Source organism: Gobio gobio (assembly GCF_949357685.1).
Source record: "Gobio gobio genome assembly, chromosome: 3".
Lineage (NCBI taxonomy): Eukaryota > Metazoa > Chordata > Actinopteri > Cypriniformes > Gobionidae > Gobio > Gobio gobio.
The window spans coordinates 66,740,974-66,766,818 of record NC_137099.1 but is presented as its reverse complement, the minus strand read 5'-3'; the positions used below and the strand labels follow the sequence as shown (position 1 = coordinate 66,766,818).

Sequence of the window (25,845 nt, the reverse complement as noted above, 5' to 3'; positions counted from 1 at the left end):
TTAATTCACGGTATATTCCTGTTGGCTATTTTCTCGAAAATTACAAATATTACCCAGAATGCATTGTTTTCTACGGTATATTACTGTTTTAATGGAAAACAGCATTTTACTGTCAAAATTTCGCCGTTTTTCACAGCATTTTTTTACAGTGTAAAGATGTGTGAATTACAGATGCTAAGTTGTCTAAAGTGTCTAAAGGTGTGAGCTAAGTTTCTTTAATTGTCATGATTTCTGGACAAACACACACTGTCTGTGAGTTGCTTTGCAATTACAAGTGGAAAATATGTCCACAATGAGCACATTACTAGTTTTTAACCTTGAGGTTCCATGAACGTCTATATCGGACGTGCAGAACACGTCAAAAACAGACGTCATAAATACTTTCATTCTGGCTCCTCAGTGGACGTCTTTTCAACGTACGCCTCTAGGGGCAAAGACATTGAAAAGATGTCTTTTGGACATAACTTTGCTCAGTGGGTATACTAAAAAAATTATTTTATGATGCTGTTCACTTTAAGAAATTCATCTTGATTTAACTGAATTATATCAGGTTTCTGGTTCAAATGTAATTGATTCACGTTAAACTGACTTAAAACCGTAACTCTTTGACATAAGTTGATGTTTTCATTTTGAAATATTATTTCAATCAAATTTGATCGTGGTCATAGATGTATACGTAGATGCCTCATTAGCGACTGCATGGATCAGTTAGAATGAGGCATCTACTATCGATATATCTATAACCACAATCTAATTTGACCTCACTCTCCAGAAGTTATGGCGGAGCTCAGAGACGATCGCGTTCCTCTGTTAAGAGGTAAAATAATAGCATAAATACTGCTTGGTTTCTCGCAGAAACTGATGGTTTGGCTAGATAAGACCCTTATTCATCGTCTGGTGTCATTTAAAGCCCTTTGAAGCTGCACTGAAACTGTCATTTGGACCTTGCACCGTTTGGAGCCCATTGAAGTCCATTACATGGAGAAAAACCCTGGACTGTTTTCATCCAAAACCTTCATTTCTTTTCGACTGCAGAATGAAAGACATGGACATCTTGGATGACATGGGGGTGAGTAAATTATCTGCAAAAGTTTATTTAAAAGTGAACTAATCCTTTAATGTTTGGTATTTGAATTTTTTTGTTATGTTAGTGTTTTGGTGGTTAACATTGTGGTGAAGTGTAGAGCATGGGGTGAGGACCTGCTAATAACAATTAAAGTAGTTTTAATAATAAAAAACAACAAATTTGGGCATGACATGGATGTAACAAAACCATCTACTGGCTAGCCAATAAGACCTTGTAAAAGGGTTTGTAAATGTTGTAAAAATAGTATTTCATTAAATAAAAATAATTAAACTTGATTACTTGTTTTATTTTTTATATTCACTTTAGAATAATTAAATTGAATAGTTTTGGACAAAATTAAGAATGTTAACCTGATTTAACTAAATGGCATTGTTAATTAACCTTAGATAAAAAACGTGAGGTTACTGAAATAAACAATGTTAATTAAATTCAACATAACCCAATTACGTGGAACCTTGTTGACATTATTTAATTAAGTAAATCCAACGTATAATTTTTTAAAATTTAAATCTTAAGTTGTATTTTATTTTATTTTCAAACAGAGTTATTTCAGCACTTTTCTGATTCTTGATGTCTGTGCATTTGCTGCAGAGCTTCTGTGGATGAGCCTCGCTCAAGGACACACTGGTGTGACGGCTGAAGATCGAAGCAGAAACCTTCTGCTTATCAGTTCAGCGTTTAGCCCACTACACCACAAAAGTGATAAAGCTACAATACAAATAGCATGTCATTGTAAAAATATTACATTAATAATGGCAAGAAATGGGATGCTGACATGATTTGTAAAACGTTTTAAGTAGTCATGCTGATGGAGAGCAGGCACACAGATGTTTGGAGACACATCAGCAGTCAGAGATTGTCCCGCACATGTTCTCCCACTCTTGCTTCAAGGTTGTGGGGTTCAGGAGGGACAGGAGGGACGGCTAGGACAGGCGAAGGGGTTCACGGTGGTCAACTGCTTCATCAATATAAAGCCGCAGAACTGGCACAGCTGTGTTGAGATGGCAGCAGATGTGGGGTTCACCGCCTGTAAATGCGTGATGGTTGTTAGAACAATACGTTTGAATAAAAGCATTGTTTCATGTGTTGTTGACTTTTATTCATTTATTGTGATGTTTACTTTTATTCATTCTTTTACTCATTAATTCATGTTTCCTATTGTTGTCAGTAAATTAACTCATGTATTTATTCATTGCTTGACTGAAAATTGATATGTATTCACATGGGAGTGGGGCTTGTCGCTCCAGGAATTTTTTCCAAGTTTGGAGTGGGTAGGCTGAAAAAAAAAAGATTTATAATTATTATTATAGCACAATACCCAAACTCTTAATTTTTACCTCATGACCATCGTTGAAAGCAAAAGACATTTTACGAAATGCGTTAGGGCTCATCTGCGTTATTTTACCTGCTTCCCGAGATGCTTTGAGGCACACCAGCAATACCGACTAGAGTCTGAGAATCCTTTCCTAATATGTCTTGTACCAATCTTGTGGCGGTGGCCCTCCTCCTTTACACAATAAAACACTTGTTTAACTGTATTAAACCAAGCGTGCTACTTTATTTATATCCATTCATGTAAGTCAATTTAGCCAGAATGTAACTCACCGTTTTTTCCAGATTTTATAGTTGTGAATTTCTTTTCTTGAGCTCACAACTACGTTTTCATACTTTTTCAAGACTTCTTCTACTGTGAGCTTGACAGCAAGATTTCTTGATTTTTTCCGTTATCTCCTGCCAGGCTTTCACCTTGTGCACATGAGTGACTGATGGATTATATCGTCTTTTGAAAGTGTTTTTTTCTTTTACCGTATTCTTTTAAAAGAAGGGCCTGTTCGTCCTCAGTGAGTTTGTTTTCTGTAATGTTATCATTCTCCATAACTCAAATATTTTGGTGTAGCTGCGGTTGTAGCAAACGTTTGGTCTGCGTTATATTCTGTTTCTGTATTGCCAGAAACCATTGTGAAATGCTTACTATAAACACTTAGGTAAGGGTGGTGGTAAAGACGTTTGCTGCAACACTCTTAAAAAAATCCCTTGCCTCAGGGATGTCAATGTGACGTCAGAAAGACGTTGGACTCCAACTAATCCAACGTCAGTCAGACGTTATATATTGGTTGAAAATGAAAATTGGGTTGACGTCTAAACCCAACGTTTGTTTGACGTCAAGCTCCAATGTCAGACAGACGTTGGATTTTGGTTGGGCTAAGCGCCGCACTAATATAAAACAAAAACAAACCACAAAAAACTTTTGAAGAACAAAAAAAGGGTGAAGTATGGCAGCACATTAAATCTTTAAAAGACTATTACAATTAATAATGAGTAATTAATAATATGATCAGGGAGTCAAACACTGCATGATGATCATATTTTTATCATCATCAAATAGATAACATCATCTGAACACAATTTATCTTGTAGTTACAGCATCAAGAGAAAAAATATTATTAAAAGGTCAAGAGTCAAACTGCCCAACTAAAGCAAACACTGATCAATATAATGGTGACTGAATTGTCACCAAAACATTAACATATAAACCTCTGTTAATTCTCCATAAGAACTTCTGTAGATGCATGGATCTGTAGATGACAGAAATAAAGTAAATCTGGTTATAATAAGTGAAGCTGGTAATAAGGGGGTTTAGGGGGTGTTTATTCCAACCAAAATTCAACGTCTGCCCAACGTTGGAGCTTGACGTCAAACAAATGTTGGATTTAGACTTCAAACCAATTTTCATTTTCAACCGAAAATCCAACGTCTGACTGACCGCGTCTGACTGCCGCGATGGGAAAGTGACGTAACCGGTGGGAGTGACCTCCTAGGGCAGCGAAGCAAGTGCATTCTGGGAGTTGTTGTCTTTCATCCATATGAGCCAAAAATAAATTTTCTGGCTTTTCTCAGTCAGTCCCTCCAGAAAAACGCGATTATGCGATCGCATGATTTAATGCATAATCAGCCAAAGTCTGCATATTTATGCGGGGGCCGCATTTTTTCAAATACGCCGCACTTTCGCCGTGTAAATTGCCTATTTCCGCATGCAAAATATGCGGGGCTAGCATGATTTCATAATCTCCGCATTTTCGTTGCAAAAAAGTCATATATATTAGCAGAAAGTTGAAAAATGTTTGTTTACTTCACACCATTTCTCCCTATTGCCATGGGAACGTTTTGAAGTGACGTAATTATCCGACGGGAATGTCATCGAAAAGCTGCAAACCCCGTGGTGAAACCATAGATATCGGTGAAACAGTAACAGTTAAAACAGGCAGTGTCCAGGCTGATCGGAGTCTGTGATGATTTTCCCTGCTCTCTTCCTCACTCTGGAAGAGTACAGGTCCTGGAGGGTTGGCAGAGGGGCACCAATAATCCTTTCTGCAGTCCGAAGGCCGAACTGAAGTTCACAAATAAGATCCTTGCATAAGTCCCAGGTCTGTCGAGGTGTTGCAGGATATAATGCAGTCTCATGTTGACTGCATCATCCACAGACTTGTTTGCTCTGTAGGCAAATTGAAGAGGATCCAGCAAGGGTCCAGTGACTCATTCAGCTCATTGGCCAGTATGCTGTTTTTGGAAATCGGTCAACACTATATAAGTCATTATTTAGGTTTTAGCTCAAAAACTCTTCTGGTCGCTTCATGAAGTTATTGTAGAACCACTGTAGTGAGATGGACTTTGTAATGACGTCTTTAGTGTCTTTTAAGGGTCTTGAGAGTGTAAAGTGCATTGAGCCAATGGAGGCCTTTCTGAGCCATCGGATTTACACTAAAATATCTTCATCTGTGTCTGAAGATGAACGGAGGTCTGACGGGTGTCCAACGACATGAGGGGAAGTCCATTCATGTCATTAATGACAGAATTTTCATTTTTGGGTGAACTAACCCTTTAAGAGATTGGACTTTGTGCATTGGAAGAACTCAAATGTCTGTTTTGTAAAGCTACCTCTGTAAAAGTTATTAATTAATTTTTTCAGAAGTTGTAGCATATTCCTTTTGTAAAGCTACAGAACTTGACTCAATTTTTGTAACTCAATTTGACTCAATGTTTTGTAAATTTGAGTCATGTGTTTATTAAGGTCTTCAATAAAACAAGTGAGAACTTAATAATATTCCCAGCACTTTATGTGATTTTTTCTCTTTTTCATCAAACCGCAGTTTTTGCAAGTTCCAGCAATTTTATTGCATAAAATTGCATAAATATCCTGCATTTTCCATTGCATTTTTTAAGAAAAGGTGCCGCATAATCAAGGATTTTTGCCCGCAACAATCACAAAAAAAAACGGCATTTTTCTGGAAGGACTGCTCAGTCTAGAAGGCACCAACTTCTAAAATAATTTCACATTTCTACTACATAAGTTACCCAATTTAAATACACATTCATCTTTCCAGCGGTGAAGTACCCCTTTAAGTAATCCTATAAGATCCTTGCAAATCACACTGTGCGACATGGATCTATAAACTTGGGTACGACTATAAACTTATGTATGTAGACTGTAGACTGTAGACTGATGATGAAACCTATTGACTCTTAGGCTACAATGCAAGTTTCTATAGAAGAATAAAACCTTATCGGGATTCGCCAGTGGTAAACAAAAAGACCTTGATGAATCACACTTTGCCAGTTGTAGTTTTCAATCAATCAATCAATCAATCAATCAATCAATCAATCAATCAATCAATCAATCAATCAATCAATCAATCAATCAATCAATCAATCAATCAATCAATCAATCAATCAATCAATCAATCAATCAATCAATCAATCAATCAATCAAAGTTTATTTGTATAGCACCTTCCAACAACCAGAAGGAGGACCATGGTGCTTTACATTTAAAACAGAAGAGCATCTACAATATAATGTATTAATACATTAAGCAATAACCAAAGGAACAGTTACACAAAAATACAAATAAAAAATTCAAAGTGACACAGTGCTACAGTATGTTAAAGGCTAATCTAAATAAATGCGTTTTTAACCTGGACTTGAACAGGGCCAGGTCTGTAAGAATACGCAGGTCAACAGGTAAAGTGTTCCAAAGTTTAGGAGCAGCAAAAGCAAATGAACGATCGCCCCACTGCTTGTACCGGGACCTCGGAACAACTAGCCTCATCTGGTCAGCCGACCGGAGGGCTCTGTTTGGACGGTAAACACTTAAAATCTCTGATAAATAAGGTGGCGCAAGGCCATTAAGAGCTTTAAAGGCAAACATTAAAATTTTAAAATCAATACGGTAACGAACTGGGAGCCAGTGGAGAGAACAGAGAAGTTTTGATTTTGAAGTTTTTTAGTTTTGGTGTTTGCCGACAAAAAGAGGACGAGGCGAAAAAGGAAAGGAAAAGAGCTTGAGGTATATGCACTTTTACGTTTTAGCGTCATGCCGTGTTGATATCATGTTGCACTTTTATTGGCTGGTCAGTAGACGTAGGCCGTAGCAGCAAACACACTGTGAGAGGATCATGCTGAATTTCTGACACTGTCATTGACTATCTTTGGTCGAAAGATTGTGAAAACGGCCGCCTTTGAACCGTTCACTGTAAGACACAGGACCACCGATTCACGATGGCAATCTTTCAGTCTTGTAGTGTATACTGGGCTTTAGATGAAGATAAAAGAAGACATTAAATCTCTGAAGATCTCAGCAAAGGAGGATTAAACAACTCCACAAACAGCATTACCAGCTTTACACATTACTAACCAGACTGACTTTATTTCTGTAATTTCTGTTTTAATGAAAATAGTTTTATTTGAATCAGTGTTTATTGTTTTTGCAGGTTTCATCCTCCATACCACTCTTGTGCCCAACACACATGAATCAACAGGTAGGATTGTCATTGAGTGAAAACAAGAATTAGAAGATTTAATATTAATAAAGAGCATGGCGTACACCTGCTCAATGAAAAATGCCCTGAGGTAATGATACCAGATGATTCAGCACTACATTAATGAAACTGACTTGACTTAATCAGAAAGCTTTGTGAAAAGAAGATTTGGGGTGAAAAATTTGTAAAATGTATTTTAGTGCCAGAAGACGATCCAGAAACAATTGGGTTCATGGACAATACAGGTAAGCTGTTGTACCACAGTGTGTAATAAAGCAAATATTACCTAATCACATTTTCTCTTAGAATTTCTTACCATAATAAATATGCTTTATAAACATTAAGTTAAAGCAGCCAAAGAAAAAAACTAATGTTTAAGATTTAAGCAAGTATGGGTAACTGCAGCTTGGAGTAATGGGCGTGCCGGCCGGCCGGTTTCTCATTGGTCGGACGGTAAGGGGCGTGCCGGACGGTAGGGGGCATGCCAGACGGTTTCTCATTGGTCGCGAAAGCTGTCTGTTCTTATACTCTTAAAAGGAAGCAATAAATCAAACCAAATTCCATTAAAACAAATTCCATTCTTTTCAAATAAAAACAACGTTAATGATATGAAGAATATTTACATTTTTTTTATATATATATATATATATATATATATATGTATATATATATATATATATATATATATATATATATATATATATATATATATATATATATATATATATATATATATATATATATACACTTTCAACAGTACAATCGGAACTTCTGCATGGCGCGGATTACTGACGTCATCATATGGCGCAGATTACTGACGTCATCAAAGCGAGTTTGGGTCAAAGTTCATTAACCATCAAAATTAATGATGAAAAAAATATTCTTTGTTAATGTTAAATTCAACGTACTAATTCACATTAAAATAATTTACTGAACATGAACAGCTGTATTTGTTTTACCTTATACCAACAAAGATTAATAAATAGGCTACACTCTAAAAAGAGATGTGTTAAAAATGACACATATTGTGTTAGTTTTAACACATGTAGTGAGTGTGCTCAGGGACAACACATGTTGTGTCAAATTTAACACGATAAATGTGTAAGTCATTTTAACACACTAATTGTGTCAGGTAATCACATACTCAGATGTAATTTTAAAAATAAAGTGAAACTAAATTATTAAGCATTTAATCAATAGTCGAGTACAGAACGCATGTGCACACAAAGTACAATGTTTCAAACTCTATGACTCTATAAACTCAATTATTCACACTTCAACACCACATCGATGCCGCTTTTGAGAAAAGATCATGAAGAGATAACAGTTGACAGAGTTTGCGCTTTGAATTAAATTAAAATGTAGCAACTGATAAAATTTTCTATATAAATAACTTTTATTTACTCAGGCCTGTTTGTTTGCGAACATAAACACTGCATACAATGCACAATGATGGTGTGTGTCGGTGCTTTATAACATGATGTGTTGAGAACAACACAACCAGATGTGTTAAAAATTGACACATGTTGTGTCAGTTTTAACACATGTAGTGTGTGTGCTCAGGGACAACACATTTTGTGTAGATTTTAACACATGTAGTGTGTGTGCTCAGGGACAACACATGTTGTGTAGATTTTAACACATATTGTGTGTGTGCTCAGGGACAACACAAGTTGTGTAGATTTTAACACATATTGTGTGTGTGTGTTCTCAGGGACAACACATGTTGTGTAGATTTTAACACATGTAGTGTGTGTGCTCAGGGACAACACATGTTGTGTAGATTTTAACACATGTTGTGTAGATTTTAACACATGTAGTGTGTGTGCTCAGGGACAACACATGTTGTGTAGATTTTAACACATGTAGTGTGTGTGCTCAGGGACAACACATGTTGTGTAGATTTTAACACATGTTGTGTAGATGTTAACACATGTAGTGTGTGTGCTCAGGGACAACACATGTTGTGTAGATTTTAACACATGTAGTGTGTGTGCTCAGGGACAACACATGTTGTGTAGATTTTAACACATGTTGTGTAGATGTTAACACATGTAGTGTGTGTGCTCAGGGACAACACATGTTGCGTAAAATTTAACACACAACCTGTGTCGTTTTCTTTAACACATCTCTGTGTTACCTGTAACTCAACTAATGTGTTATTCCTCTTACACAGAAGTGTGTTGAAACCTTTTACACAATAATGTGTTATAGTTACACAACGTGTGTCAGATGTGTGTTACATGTTACTTCGTGTTTGGATGAACACTGACACGTATTGTTAACTTGTGTTTAGTCCATTGACGTTTAATAAAGAGTGTTTGACTGTTTATTGTATTACCTGGATGTTTTAGACATCATGAATCTACACACACCAGCTCTTATTGAGATGAACAGAGGTTTAGATGTTGATGGTTCATTGAATGTTTCATCTGAAGTCACCAGAATCGTGATCAGTGGCTCCTTTATTTGAGCTCTTGACCCTTTACTTGTCTTTTAATTCTCCTCTTTCTGCTGTAACTGCCTTTTAATCAAATATGTTTGTTATGGCATGAAAGAAAATATGATCAGAAGTTTCTTGATCAAGTCATATTCTCAAGATCTGATCCAGTTTATGATTAAATGGATGGTATGCATTTACTTTATGTATGTGCTGTTAGCTATAAAAGTTTTGTGAAGTTAGTCTATGACAGGGCTGTCCAAAGTCGGTCCTGGAGGGCCACTGTCCTGCAGAGTTTAGCTCTTACTTGCCTCAACACCCGTCTGGAAGTTTCTAGTATGCCTAGTAAGACCTTGATTAGCTGGTTCAGGTGTGTTTAATTGGGGTTGAAGCTAAACTCTGCAGGACAGTGGCCCTCCAGGAGCAGGATTGGACACCCCTGGTCTATGATGTCCAGCAGTGCAGAATGAATTCTTAAAAAAATACAAATTCAATGTTTTCAGGAAGTTTAGAGCTGCAGCAGATACTCGTCAAACACACACATCAAGAATCAGCTCATGAATCGCAACAATGGTGACAAACGCTTCATCCTGCAGTGCATGCTGGGAGTCATGGATGAGTTTTGTACTATGGTGACTCCCAGAATGCATTGCGGGATGAAGCTTTTGGTTTGTTACCATTATTGAGATTCATGAGCTGATTCTTGATATGTGTGTGTGACTGTGTGACACTATAGACTAGAACATCCTATGTGTTCTGTGTATCTAAAAACAAATGGGCAGAAAATGACAACAATATTATAAAATAATTATTAACAGCGCAAAATATTTTTTACAGTAAAGTTTCAGATATCAAACACTCAGCAGCAAATGCTCAGCAAATGTATGCAATGATAACATTATCTTCTGATCATCGTTTTCTCATGGTAATTTCTGCTGCTTCAAGTGTGCATAATAAACACACAGTCACAGCAAACAGAGAAAAACTGATGTGAAAGAGTCAAGGGTCAAGAGCTCAAATAAAGGAGCCACTAATCACAATTCTGGAGACTTCAGATGAAACATTCACTGAATCATCAACACAAATCCTGTTCATCTCAATAAGAGCTTCTGTCTGACAGAAATAAAGTCAGTCTGGTCAGTGATAACAAGTGAAAAGCGGAGAAAACATTTGAAAAAGACATTGAAAAAGAGGCATGATGTGATTGGCTGCCAAAACACCCACTGCTGTTCATCCAGAGTAACATTTAACACACATTGTGTGTTATATCTACACAACATGTGTCAAAATACCATCAACACACTCAGTGTGTTGTTTTTTAACACATCTCTTTTTAGAGTGTACTGTATCAAATGTATTGCTCAAAACCTTGTTAAGCGTTACCCTAAAAACAATTTTGTCTGATTCTGAGACAAATTATATGGTTGATAAAAAAAAAAGATAATTGTTTAGTAACCTTCCGTTGAGTGACATTAATACATTTAGCAACACACAGACAGCTTTATCCACTAAAACATTTATTCAGTTTTCAATTCAGTTTTTAAATCAACTTAATTTTCAAGCTTGGGTTCAAAAGTCAAAAGTAGAAAGAAAGAAAGAAAGAAAGAAAGAAAGAAAGAAAGAAAGAAAGAAAGAAAGAAAGAAAGAAAGAAAGAAAGAAAGAAAGAAAGAAAGAAAGAAAGAAAGACCCCACACAAATCTCTTTTTTCATCCATCCATCCATCCATCCATCCATCCATTCATTCATGCTGTAGTAGCAGTCCATAGAACAGAATCCATCAAAATCTCTGTCTGAATAGAAAGCTCTGCAGATCCCCTTCTTTCCATTGCCACAGTATCCAGTGGTGTTTTTGTAGATGCACCCACAGCCATCACACCTGGTGAGCTCAAACTCCACTCTGTACATCTTCCTCTCATCTGGACTGACAGACTTCCAGTCAACAATACCTACACAATAAATTATTGCAATAAACTATCTAAATATTGAAAAAATAAATATTCATTTAATGTTCATTTAATAAAAGTAATAAATATACATACTGTCCAGCCAGGCAAAGTGAGCTTTTCTTCTAAAACTTTGAAGGCTGACAATGTCGTTGAACTTTCTGCACACTACTGACAGAGTGAGAAAGGCTCCATCTCCTTCTTCATACACCACATCTAGAAGAATCCATCTGAGCAGCTCTGATGGAAGCTGAATAAAATATAAATATATAAATAAACAAATATATTCAGCTCTGGAAAAAATTAGGAGACCACTTAACATTACGAAATCAATTTTAAGTGGTCTCTTAATTTTTTCCAGAGCTATAAACAAATATTAATTGAAATGACAACAAATATGTTTAATGAAATACTTCATAATATTCAATACATCACACAATAAGCACTTCTAATTCCTACGAGTACTAATCACACACAGACAAAGTGAAGAATGATTGACCATTAGTGGTGAACACCTGATGATAATGAGTAGAATCATTGAAGAAAAGAGAAAAAGAACACAAGAACTACGACTGACTATTAAAAAGACATTAAATCTCTGAAGATCTCAGCAGAGGAGGATTAAACAACTCCACAATCAGCATTACCAGCTTCACACACTACTAACCAGATTTACTTTATGTCTGTTATACGTCTACAGAAGCTCTTATTGAGGTTTAGATGTTGATGTTTTATTGAAAATAATAGTTTTGTCACCATCATGGTGATTAGTGTTTACTTTAGTTGGGCTCATGACCCTTGTGATGTTAAATATTTTTATTCTCTGGCTGCTCCAACTTTTTGTTACGGTGAGCACGGCAAGAGAAACTTGATTCTTGTTTTGTATGATACAGTTGTTATCATCATATTCTGGCCTTATTTGCTGATGTCTTAAGAGTCATTGATTATAGTAGCCTTCTGACTCTAGAGCAGAAGATCCAGCACTGATTTCATCAGAAAAATTAAACTATTATCATATAGTTTGTACATACATTTTGTACTCCAGTTAAATAACACATTACACAATAAGCACTTTTAACTCCTGCGAGTTTTACTCACACACAGACATCAAGAATCTGCCTATGAATCTCAACAATGGTGACATGCTTCATGCCGCAATGCATTCTGGGTGCATTAAGCAAAACTCATATATGGCTCCAAGAATGCATGAAGCATGTCACCATTGTTGAGATTCATAGGCTGATTCTTGATGTCTGTGAGTGAGTCAATGTCACAGGAGTTAGAAGTGCTTAGTGGACAATCTGTTTCAAAATTTACTCTTTTTCTGATTTAAACCGTGCTGGCACTTTTCTAGAATCACAATAAAAAAAGTGAATAGTATATTATTCATACTCAGTTATAAGATCTATTAATTAAATCACTACATAATGATCACTGAGTAGCCGACAGCATCTGATTGTGTTTACTTTTGCTTTTCTTGCCATAGTAAACTCAGTTACAGCAGCCAGAGAAACACTAACTAAAAAGTCATCAAACTGCCCAACTAAAGAAAACACTGATCACCATGATGGTCACATTAAAAACTAACGATTTTCAAAACAAAATCAAACAAAAAATCTGTTAATTCTCAATAATAGCTTCTGTAGACGTCTGACAGAAATAAAGTCAGTCTGGTTAGTGTTGTGTGAAGCTGGTGATGCTGTTTGTGGAGTTGTTTAATCCTCCTCTGCTGAGATCTTCAGAGATTTAATGTCTTTTTTATAGTCAGTCTTGTGTTTTTCTCTTTTCTTCAGTGATACTGCTCATTATCATCAGGTGTCATCACTAATGGTCAATCATCACTTAATTAAGCTCTTAATTATCTCATTAACGTTAACACTGATTCAGTGTTATTTTAACACTCTGTAGAGTGGGACCATATGTGCTCTGAGCAGTGTTAATTTAACACTGGGGATTTTACTGTGCACGCTTGGAACAGGTGTTGGCGTTTGACTGCTTTCTTGAAGCCATTTTGTTTCCAACCTGGAAGGTGGCATGTGAAATGGTGTCTGGCTGTGGAGGTCCAGTGCTGTGGAGGGCAAGGCTGGTTTCAGCCATAGTATGCCCGCACCTGCTTTTAGGATGCCCTCTTGGTTGCAAGGGCATCCACCGACGTAGGTGGTGGGCAGTCCTTGACACCCATTCTTTTCAAAGTACCTGTGACAGGTCTGTTGTTGGGGTTCCTCTGTGTCCAGCATCACCGCTGGTGTGTCATCAGAACAGTTTTGGCAGGTAGCCGAGTCGTTTCCCAGTGCAGACTTGGGATTCTGGGCATAACGTGCTTCAACATTGCGGCCCTGAAGGGTCCTCAACCATGTGAATTGGTAACAACGCCATCTCGGATGCGTTGGCTGTTGAGGACATTACAGGCTGTTGGAATGTCTCTACAATAACCTTTTGTGCTCTGATGTAGTCGGAGAATCACTGAAAGGCCCATGCTGTGCAGAGTAGAGCCTTTTCACAGTCAGAGCATCTGCTCTCTGGTGGAAGAAATGTCCAGCTTTCACGTGAAACTCCTGTTGTGTGTCAGGGTGAGCAAGACATTGAGCTATGCACAGATGTTGTTTCAGTTCATTCATGGCATTTGCTTGAGCTTCTGTCCAGACGAATGGGCTGTCCTTCTTCCGAAGAGCGTTGTGCTCTTCATGAGAACGTAATCTTCACAGATGAGGTTGCCTCTCATTCTGGTGTCTGGGCATGCTTTGTTCCGGAAGATGTTGAACTCGGCTGGTGAGTTGGCATAGCCGAGTGGGCACCTTGTGAAAGTACGCTGTCGGTTGCAGGAGGTGAAAGACAGCTGGTGCTGCAGTATCCTGTTGGTTTTTAAAGTACAGACTCCTGGAATATTCTGGCCTGACAGGAGGTTTTCAGGATTGATAGGAACCACAGGGGGCTGTGATGTCAGTGGGGCTCACACTACCTCATTGGTAAAGTCCACATGAGCCTTGCGGCGAATCAAGGGGTCTGCTTCTATGTAGACATTATGCAGTGGATCTTGAAGGACCAGGATGTAGTGTGTGAGGCACTGATCATTCCATTTCAAGTTCAAAGTGCAGGTGCCCTTGACAGTTACCATGGTTGTTAGGCAGGAGTCCAACGGGCAGCGGGTAAGCTTACTTGCAGATGGAACATTGAATGTTACTTCCATGAGGGCTTTGAACAGTGCTAGACTGATGGCTGAGTTGTCTGCCCATAGTGCGAGTATGATGTCTGTAGTTGCTACATCATTCAGCTGGAGGTCGGTCATGACCTTGGGGCAGTGAAAGTCAGAGTCTATGGTGAGTTGAAAAGTGCAGAGTTGCGAACTTGAACTTTGCTCTGGTGCTGAGACAGTGTTCTCACGGCTGGTTGCAAGATTTCTCGTGACCTCTGTGACCTGACAGTCTGGCTCAGGTGATCTGGGTGGCTGGAGAGGCAGAGGTTCTCGCACTTGAGCCCAAATCTTTAGCTGTTTGAAGTCTAGTAGGGGCTCAAAACGATCTAGCAGATCTTTGCCGACGAGAAAGGGGGTATGTGTCTATTGGTTAGATGTACACTGGGTGTACCAGACTCATTAGGCCCATCGTTAGCTGGATGGGAGCTATCTGTTCAAGTTGGATCTCATTTTGGCTGTATGACTGCACATTTAACTCACATTTTGGGATTTCAGAGTTCGATTGTTCAGGAAGTGCAGCTGTCAGCTGAGCTGGTTGGGTGACGCTGTCACTTGGTGATGAAGTCTCTGGTTCTTTGGACTGTGGTTGGTGCACAGTGCTTGGTTCAGTCGGAGGGCAGTCAGGAAGGATGTTGGGTGCCGGTCTTAGTCTCAGTCATAAGGTGTCTGGCCTGTCCTTCTTGTCTCCCTTGCGAGAAGTTCTTTCAGAATCCTCTGGATCTCTGCTGACTCGGATAAAGCTGCACCGTTTGGCTCTGGTGAGTGCGCAGACTTGGGTTTGTTTGGGGCAAGCCGTGAGCTGTTCCGCCGCTGCAGAGTAAAATCCCCAGTGTTAAATTAACACTGCTCAGAGCACATATGGTCCCACTCTACAGAGTGTTAAAGTAACACTGAATCAGTGTTAAAGTTAATGAGATAATTAAGAAATTAATTAAGTGATGCTTGACCATTAGTGATGACACCTGATGATAATGAGCAAAATCACTGAAGAAAAGAGAAAAAAGAAAAACACAAGAACTACAACTGACAATTAAAAAGACATTAAATCTCTGAAGATCTCAGCAGAGGAGGATTAAACAACTCCACAAACAGCATTACCAGCTTCACACATTACTAACCAGACTGACTTTATTTATGTCAGACGTCTACAGAAGCTCTTATTGAGGTTTAGATGTTGATGTTTTATTGAAAATAAAAGTTGTTTGAAGTCACCATCATGGTGGTTAGTGTTTGCTTTAGTTGGGCTCTTGACCCTTGACTTGTCAGAATTTTTTTTCTCTGGCTGCTGTAACTGTTTATTACGGTGAGAACAGCAAGAGAAAATTCATGATGACAAGTTGATGACAGATGATGTTGGCTTGTTGTTGATGATGCAGTTGTTATCATCATATAGTGCCTTATTTGCTGATCTCCTGAGAGTCATTGATTATAGTAGCCTTGTGACTCTACAGCAGAAGATCCAGCAGTGTTTACTTCACATAAACTAAATGGTTATCAAAAAATGTGTACATAAGTTTTGTACTCCAGTTTAATAACACATCACATAATAAGCACTTCTAACTCCTGCGAGTTATACTCACACATAGACATCAAGAATCAGCCTATGAATCTCAACAATGGTGACATGCTTCATGCCGCAATTAATTCTGGGTACGTCACGCAAAACTCATCTATGGCTCCCAGAATGCATTGTGGCATGAAGCATGTCACCATTGTTGAGATTCATAGGCTTATTCTTGATGTGTGTGTGTGTGAGTTACACTCGCAGGAGTTAGAAGTGATTAGTGTACGATCTATTTCAAAACGAATTCAGCTCTTCTGATTAAAACCATGCTGGATCTTTTCTAGAATCACAATAAAAAAAAGTTAATGGTATATTGCTCATACTAAAATAAATTCATATAAACTAAATTAATTGAATTATTACACAATGATCATATTTTCATCATCGGGCAGCCGACAGCATCTGATTGTGTTTACTCTTGCTTTTCTTGCCATAACAAACTCAGTTACAGCAGCCAGAGAAACACGAATATTAAAAAGTCACCAAACTGCCCAACTAAAGAAAACACTATTCACCATGATGGTCACATTAAGAACTAACAATTTTCTAAACAAAATCAAACAAATAATCTGTTAATTCTCAATAAGAGCTTCTGTAGACGTCTGACAGAAATAAAGTCAGTCTGGTTTGTAATGTGTGAAGCTGGTAATGCTGTTGTTTAATTCTCCTCTGTTGAGATCCTCAGAGATTTAATGTCTTTTTTTATAGTCAGTCGTAGTTTTTGTGTTTTTCTTTTTTCTCTTTTCTTCAGTGATTCTGCTCATTATCATCAGGTGTTCACCACTAATGGTCAATCATCACTTAATTAATCTCTTAATTATCTCATTAACTTTAACACTGATTCAGTGTTACTTTAACACTCTGTAGAGTGGGACCATATGTGCTCTGAGCAGTGTTAATTTAACACTGGGGATTTTATTGTGTAGTAATCCAGGAGACACTGATTAGCTGGTTCAGGTGTGTTTGATTAGGGTTGGAGCTAAACTCTGCAGGACAGTGGCCCTCGAGGACTGGAGTTGCCCATGCCTGTTCTAGGGCTTGCAATAAGTCAGGGGTCTCCACACTCGGTCCTGGAGGGCCGCTGTCCTGCAGAGTTTAGCTCCAACCCCAATTAAACACACCTGAATCAGCTAATCAATGTCTAACTAGGGCAGGGGTGGGCAACTCCAGTCCTCGAGGGCCACTGTCCTGCAGAGTTTAGCTCCAACCCTGATAAAACTCACCTGCCTGTAGCCTTCTACACAGTAAAATCCCCAGTGTTAAATTAACACTGCTCAGAGCACATATGGTCCCACTCTACAGAGTGTTAAAGTAACACTGAATCAGTGTTAAAGTTAATGAGATAATTGAGAGATTAATTAAGTGATTATTGGCTATTAGTGATGAACACCTGATGATAATGAGCAAAATCACTGAAGAAAAGAGAAAAAAAGAAAAACACAAGAACTACGACTGACTATAAAAAAGACATTAAATCTCTGAAGATCTCAGCAGAGGAGGATTAAACAACTCCACAATCAGCATTACCAGCTTCACACATTACTAACCAGACTGACTTTATTTCTGTCAGATGTCTACAGAAGCTCTTATTGAGGTTTAGATGTTGATGTTTTATTGAAAATAAAAGTTGTTTGAAGTTACCATTATGGTGATTAGTGTTGCTTTAGTTGGGGTCTTGACCCTTGACTTGTCAGCATTTTTTTTCTATGGTTGCTGTAACTGTTTATTACGCTGAGAACAGCAAAAGAAAATTCATGATGACAAGTTGATGACAGATGATGTTGGCTTGTTGTTGATGATACATTGTTATCATCATATAGTGCCTTATTTGCTGTTCTCCTGAGAGTCATTGATTATAGTAGCCTTGTGACTCTACAGCAGAAGATCCAGCAGTGTTTACTTCACATAAACTAAATGGTTATCAAAAAATGTGTACATAAGTTTTGTACTCCAGTTTAATAACACATCACATAATAAGCACTGCTAACTCCTACGAGTTTTACTCACACATAGACATCAAGAATCAGCCTATGAATCTCAACAATGGTGACATGCTTCATGCCGCAATTAATTCTGGGTACGTCACGCAAAACTCATCTATGGCTCCCAGAATGCATTGTGGCATGAAGCATGTCACCATTGTTGAGATTCATAGGCTTATTCTTGATGTGTGTGCGTGAGTTACACTCGCAGGAGTTAGAAGTGATTTGTGTACAATCCATTTCAAAACAAATTCAGCTCTTCTGATTAAAACCCTGCTCGATCATTTCTAGAATCACAATAAAAAAAAGTTAATGGTATATTGCTCATACTAAAATAAATTCATATAAACTCATATAAAATCAATTAATTGAATTACTACACAATGATCATATTTTCATCATCGGGCAGCCGACAGCATCTGATTGTGTTTCCTCTTGCTTTTCTTGCCATAACAAACTCAGTTACAGCAGCCAGAGAAACACGAATATTAAAAAGTCACCAAACTGCCCAACTAAAGAAAACACTATTCACCATGATGGTCACATTAAGAACTAACAATTTTCTAAACAAAATCAAACAAAAAATCTGTTCATTCTCAATAAGGCTTCTGTAGACGTCTGACAGAAATAAAGTCAGTCTGGTTTGTAATGTGTGAAGCTGGTAATGCTGTTTGTGGAGTTGTTTAATCCTCCTCTGCTGAGATCCTCAGAGATTGAATGTCTTTTTTTATAGTCAGTCGTAGTTTTTGTGTTTTTCTTTTTTCTCTTTTCTTCAGTGATTCTGCTCATTATCATCAGGTGTTCATTACTAATGGTCAATCATCACTTAATTAATCTCTTAATTATCTCATTAACTTTAACACTGATTCAGTGTTACTTTAACACTCTGTAGAGTGGGACCATATGTGCTCTGAGCAGTGTTAATTTAACACTGGGGATTTTATTGTGTAGTACAGTGGTTTTCAAACCTGTCCTGGAGGACCCCCTGCCCTGCACATTTTGTATGTCTCCCATATTTGACACACCCACTTCAGGTCTTGCAGTCTCTAATAATGAGCTCATGAGTTGAATCAGGTGTGTTAGATGAGGGAGACATACAAAATGTGCAGTGCTGGGGGTCCTCCAGGACAGGTTTGAAAACCCCTGGTGTAGCAATCCAGGAGACATTGATTAGCTGGTTCACCTGTTTGATTAGGGTTGGAGCTAAACTCTGCAGGACAGTGGCCCTCGAGGACTGGAGTTGCCCATGCCTGAACTAGGGCCTTGTAAGACACTGATTAGCAGGTTCAGGTGTGTTTATTTGAGGTTGGAGCTAAACTCTGCAGGACAGCGGCCCTCCAGGACCGAGTGTGGAGACCCCTGCCCCATAGGCATCCAAGATAGGTGTCTTCGTTTCTTCAGTAGAACACAAATGAAGATTTTTAACTCCAACCGTTGCTGTGTGTCACTCATATAATGCTTGTCAATGGAGACTAATTCTATTAGAGTAAAAAAAACATGGAAAGACAACTTCAAATTAAACCCTGCGGCTCGTGACGACACATTGATGTCTTAAGACACGAAACGATCGGTTTCTGTGACCAGGCTGGAATTTTGACCTCACCTACGGGAAGTGATGGCAGTCTGGAGAGCTAAAGCATTCGTCTGATATGAGGTGAAATGAATTGCATAAATACCGTTCGGTTTCTCTCAGAGAAGCGTCACGTGTGCTCTCTTCGGCTCACTAAAGACCACCCTCGCCGCTGCATTCTGGATCAGTTGCAAGGGTTTGATCAATAATAGCTATTATAAAAGTATAAGAAGCTATACAATAAATAAAGCAAACAATTCAGTCAAACATACAACGTCAGCTCTAGTATAGGCTACAACTCTGTAAAGTTAAATATCCTAAAAATATAAAGTTATGAAACTTCACTTTGCCCTCAGCCAAAACAATTTGCCAGGGAACAAATTATAGATCCATGAGACCAAAGATTGTTAGATCTACACAAGATGAATTATATCTTATGTTTAACCACTACAGAGACATCAGAGCTAGCGGCAAACGTCAGAAGGACTAACCGAGGAAAGGCTGCTCTCGCTGGGGTTAACTAGTGCTGAGCGCCCGGTGATCGACTGGATCTCACAACTCCGAAAACGCCAGATTGCATGTTCAAATAGATACTCTCTTTATAAATAAATCACAGATTTGAGCTTTAAACAAAGTCTTAAAAGTCTTAAAACTACAATTTGTGACACATTAATAGTTGTATTTTTAAATTATGCTAGGTTTCAGATGATTCAGCACTACATTAATGAAACTGACTTGACTTAATCAGAAAGCTTTGTGAAAAGAAAAGATTTGTGGTGAGAAATATGACCATTTTTAAAATATCCTTTAGAGTCAGGAGATGATCAAGAAACAAGTGGGTTCACGATGGAAGACTGGAGGAAGATGGATCTTGATAAACATCCAAGATACACAGGTAAGCTGTTGTACCACAGTGTGAAAAAAAAAAAAACGTAAACATAACATAAAAAGTGTTACTTCCCAGCAGGCACATCATGTCAATGTGACGTCAGTCAGACGTCATATTTTGGTTGAAAATGAAAATCGGGTTGACGTCTAAACCCAACGTTTGTTTGACGTCAAGCTCCAACGTTGGGCAGACGTTGATTTTTGGTTGGAATAACCACCGCACTGTAAAAAAGAAAAAAAAAAAAAAAAATATATATATATATATATATATCGTAAAAAAGGGTAAAATGTGTGGCAGCACATTAAATCTCTGAAGATCTCAGCAGAGGAGGATTAAACAACTCCACAAACAGCATTACCAGCTTCACACATTACTAACCAGACTGACTTTATTTCTGTCAGACGTCTACAGAAGCTCTTATTGAGAATTAACAGAGGTTTAGATGTTGATGTTTTATTAAAAATAATAGTTTAGTGTTTACTTTAGTTGGGTTGTTTGACTCTTGACTTTCTAACATTAGTTTTTTTCTGTCTGTGTTTGTTATGGCAAAAAAAGCAAGAGAAAATGTGATCAGATAATATTGTCTTACTTGATGATAAAGATTTAATCATCATAGAGTGATCTATTTCACTGATGTCATCCAGAATCTAATCTTTTGACACATCATTTTGTATTATTAATTACAGCAAGCCTGTAATTGTACATTCTCCACTTAACATTTTGATCTCCAGCATCGATTAGACTCACTCAGACATCAATAATCAGCATGAGAATCTCAACAATGGTGATGTGTTTAATGCCACAATGCATTCTGGGAGCTATAGACTAGTTTTGTATGAAGTGAATCAAACACTGCATGATGATCATATCTTTATCATCATCAAATAGCTGACATTATCTGAACACAATTTCTCTTTCAGTTTTTGCCATAACAAACACAGTTACATGAGCCAGAGAAAAACTAATGTTAAAAAGTCAAGAGTCAAACTTCCCAACTAAAGCAAACACTGATCAGAATAATGGTGACTGAATTGTAAACAAAACATTAACATCTAAAGCTCTGTTAACCCCTTAACCCCTTAACTGTCACCGTCCCACTAGCGAGACATTTTCCAGTCAGCACAGCCATGTAGGCTCCACATGGATTAGCCCAGATTAAATGTGCACACTACAGACTGTTAATTGTAAAACTAAATCAGTGTTGGAGTTAATAAGATAGTTAAGTGATTAATTAAGTGATGATTATGCATTAATGATGAACACCTGATGTTAACTATCAAAATCAGATCAAATGAAATTCAGAATTAGGTTCAGAATCAGCTTCTGTAGACGTCTAACAGAAATAAAGTCAGTCTGGTTAGTAATGTGTGTACTGACTTTTTTATAGTCAGTCGTAGTTCTTGTGTTTTCTTTTTCTCTTTCCTTCAGTGATTCTACTCATTATCATCAGGTGTTCATCACTAATGGCCAATCATCACTTAATTCATCTCTCAATTATCTCATTAACTTTAACACTGATTCAGTGTTACTTTAACACTCTGTAGAGTGGGACCATATGTGCTCTGAGAAGTGTTAATTTAACACTGGGGATTTTACTGTGTATGCACAGTCAGCGATAGCAAGTCCAACAACTTCAAAGGTAGCTTTCGCAAACTGGAAGTAGCCTATAAACGCTACTTTTCCCTCTGTAGTGATTATTACTCAATTCACCGATGACGTCAGTGATTTTTAGATCACTAGTCACTGAAGATGTGGTTATGAGGGTATCAGATGACCCCTCCCCCTTTTTGATACGGGGCACCAGCTAAGAATACTATCTTAACAATATAAGAACACTCTCAAAGGAGCTGTTCAATAATTCAGAATGAATGTAAATTAGAGGGAGTTGGTCAGCTGATTTATCTGAATGATTTGTGAGTCTGGATAACTAGTAGAGTCTTTGATCATCAATACAATGAAGACACAGCCCACTGAGCAAAGTTATGTCCAAAAGACGTCTTTTCAATGTCTTTGCCCCTAGAGTCGTACGTTGAAAAGACGTCCACTGAGGAGCCAGAATGAAAGTTTTTATGACGTCTGTTTTTGACGTGTTCTGCACGTCCGATATAGACGTTCATGGAACCTCAAGGTTAAAAACTAGTTCAAATTGTGGACATATTTTCCATTTGTAATTGCAAAGCAACTCACAGACAGTGTGTTTGTCCAGAAATCATGAAAATAAAAGAAACTTAGCTCACACCTTTAGACACTTTAGACAACTTAGCATCTGTAATTCACACATCTTTGAATCGTGAGAGAATCGTGGGATTCAATCCAGGATCTTCTTGCTGTGAGGAGACAGTGTTTCCCACTGAGACACGGGTGCTGCCCTTAATCACAGACATAAGACACACTTTGACTATTTCTGTCAGACGTCTACAGAAGCTCTTACTGAGAATTAACAGAGCTTTAGATGTTGATGTTTATGGTTAATTTGAAGTCACCATTGTGGTGGGAAGCGTTTGCTTTAGTTGGGCTCTTGGTCCCCGTATTTGTGTTAGCTTTTCTTTGGCTGCTGTAACTGTGTGTGTGAAACACAATAGTTGTGGCTGAGAAAGCAAAGATAAAGTGACATCAGGTGTTGTCAGCTCCTTGTTGATGACTAAATCATCAGAAAGCTAGCAGCTAATGTTGTGTTTTGAGTTTTGTGTGCTTTTTTGGAACAATAGTCATTTGTTAATAGCCGCTATAACCTTGTGAATCGCCTGTATTGGCACAAATAGTATTAAAATGATCATTTATTCTGAAAGATAAAACCTGTGCAAACAACGTTTTGAGCAAATATTTCACATGGTCACACACATACATCAAGATTATGCCTACGCTTCACAGTAACGGTGAAAATCAAGTTTGAGTTTTGTACTATGAAGCTACCCATCATGCATTGCAGCATGAAGCTTATTTTTGTTTTGATTGTCACCGTTGTTGTGAATCATATGCAAAATCTTGATTTCTGTGTGTGACTATTTGAAATGTTTTTCAAAACAATGTGCACATTCTGTTTAATCATTTTTCAGGATAAGTGATCATTTTATTGCTATTAGTCCCGATACAGTGGATTCACAAGGTTATTGAGGCTATAAACAAATGATTATTTGGCAAACAGGATCACAAAACTCAAAAGCACAACATCAGATTCTTGTCTTCTGATGATTTAGTCATCAACAAGGAGCTGACAACACCTGAAGTCACTTTATCTTTGCTTTCTCAGCCACAACTATTGTGTTTCTCACACACACACACAGTCACAGCAGCCAAAGAAAAGCTAACACAAATACGGGGACCAAGATCCCAACTAAAGCAAACGCTTCCCACCACAATGGTGACTTCAACTGAAACATAAATATCAAAATCTAAACGATTCTCTCACGATCCAAAGATGTGTGAATTACAGATGCTAAGTTGTCTAAAGTGTCTAAAGGTGTGAGCTAAGTTTCTTTTATTTTCATGATTTCTGGACAAACACACACTGTCTGTGAGTTGCTTTGCAATTACAAATGGAAAATATGTCCACAATGAGCACATTTGAACTAGTTTTTAACCTTGAGGTTCCATGAACGTCTATATCGGACGTGCAGAACACGTCAAAAACAGACGTCATAAAACTTTCATTCTGGCTCCTCAGTGGACGTCTTTTCAACGTACGCCTCTAGGGGCAAAGACATTGAAAAGACGTCTTTTGGACATAACTTTGCTCAGTGGGAGGGGTGTCCAAATTTTTTTTTTTTTTTTTTTTTTTTTTTAAAGGGGGCCAGATTCGATGTTGTGGACACACCCAGGGGTAGGTTCCCTTTCTATTATATATATATTTTTTGGTGTCTCAACATTTTTGACAAAAATATCTTGTAAATGTATAGATATTTAACTGTATCTATAAAACTTTCATCAAACAAAAAGTTTTAATGGGTGAGTTAGATTCTTATTTAACCCCTTAACTGTAACCGTCAGTAAACTTGGACGTTTTCCAGCCAGCACAACGACGTAGGCCCCACATGGGCTAGCCCAGATGAAATGAGCACTGTTCAGTGTGCACACTACAGGCTTTTAAGTGTAAAACTGAATCAGTGTTGGAGTTAATGAGATAATTAAGTGATTAATTAAGTGATGATTGGCCATTAGTGATGAATCCTCAAGGACAGAGAAACACAAGAACTACAACTGACTTCAGCCACAGCTTTAGATTAAATCAATTGAAGATAAAAGAAGACATTAACCCCCAGTTTCACAGACAAGGCTTAAGATAGTCCTAGACTAAAATGCATTTTTGAGTTGTGTTAACTGAAAGAAACTTGCACTGATGTATCTTAAAATATGTCAGTGCCATTGTTTTGTCTTAAGATACACACCGGAAATGTTTTTTTTTTAGGGCACATTTATAAAAGTTACTTAAATGTACTAATTGAACTAATGCCTAATCCTAGTTTGGCCTAAGTCCTGTTTGTGAAACCGGGCCTATATCTCTGAAGATCTCAGCAGAGGAGGATTAAACAACTCCACAAACAGCATTACCAGCTTCACGCATTACTTACCAGACTGACTTTATGTCTGTCAGACGTCTACAGAAGCTCTTTACAGACAAAAATACAGGTGCTGGTCATATAATTAGAATATCATCAAAAAGTTGATTTATTTAATTTATTCCATTCAAAAAGTGAAACTTTTATATTACATTAATTCATTACACACAGACTGATATAATTCAAATGTTTATTTCTTTTAATTTTGATGATTATAACTGACAACTAAGGAAAATCTCAAATTCAGTATCTCAGAAAATGTGAATATTGTGAAAAGGTTCAATATTGAAGACACCTGGTGCCACACTCTAATCAGCTAATTAACTCAAAACACCTGCAAAGGCCTTTAAATGGTGTATCAGTCTAGTTCTGTAGGCTACACAATCATGGGGAAGACTGCTGACTTGACAGTTGTCCAAAAGACGACCATTGACACCTGCACAAGCAGGGCAAGACACAAAAGGTCATTGCAAAAGAGGCTTAAAGCACATTAAAAGAGAGGCGAAGGGAAGGAAAAGATGTGGTAGGAAAAAGTGTACAAGCAATAGGGATAACCGCACCCTGGAGAGGATTGTGAAACAAAACCCATTCAAAAATGTGGGGGAGATTCACAAAGAGTGGACTGCAGCTGGAGTCAGTGCTTCAAGAACCACTAAGCACAGACGTGTGCAAGACATGGGTTTCAGTTGTCGCATTCCTTGTGTCCAGCCACTCTTGAACAACAGACAGCGTCAGAAGCGTCTCGCCTGGGCTAAAGACAAAAAGGACTGGACTGCTGCTGAGTGGTCCAAAGTTATGTTCTCTGA

General features: G+C 37.8%; 1 protein-coding gene across 2 annotated transcripts in view; it reads left to right on the top strand.

Annotated features, from left to right (window-relative positions):
* The window catches only part of LOC307123536 (adhesion G protein-coupled receptor E5-like), a 224,242-nt gene that overhangs the window by 185,302 nt on the left and 13,095 nt on the right, over window positions 1-25,845 (top strand). Inside the window, exon 2 of one of the 2 annotated variants that reach the window (XM_079812092.1) lies at window positions 20,406-20,489. The exons of the other annotated variant lie outside the window; for it this stretch is intronic. Within the exon in view, the coding sequence (XP_079668218.1) occupies window positions 20,406-20,489 (84 nt within the window). The remainder of the gene's footprint in view (window positions 1-20,405; window positions 20,490-25,845) is intronic. 2 annotated transcript variants of the gene reach the window in all.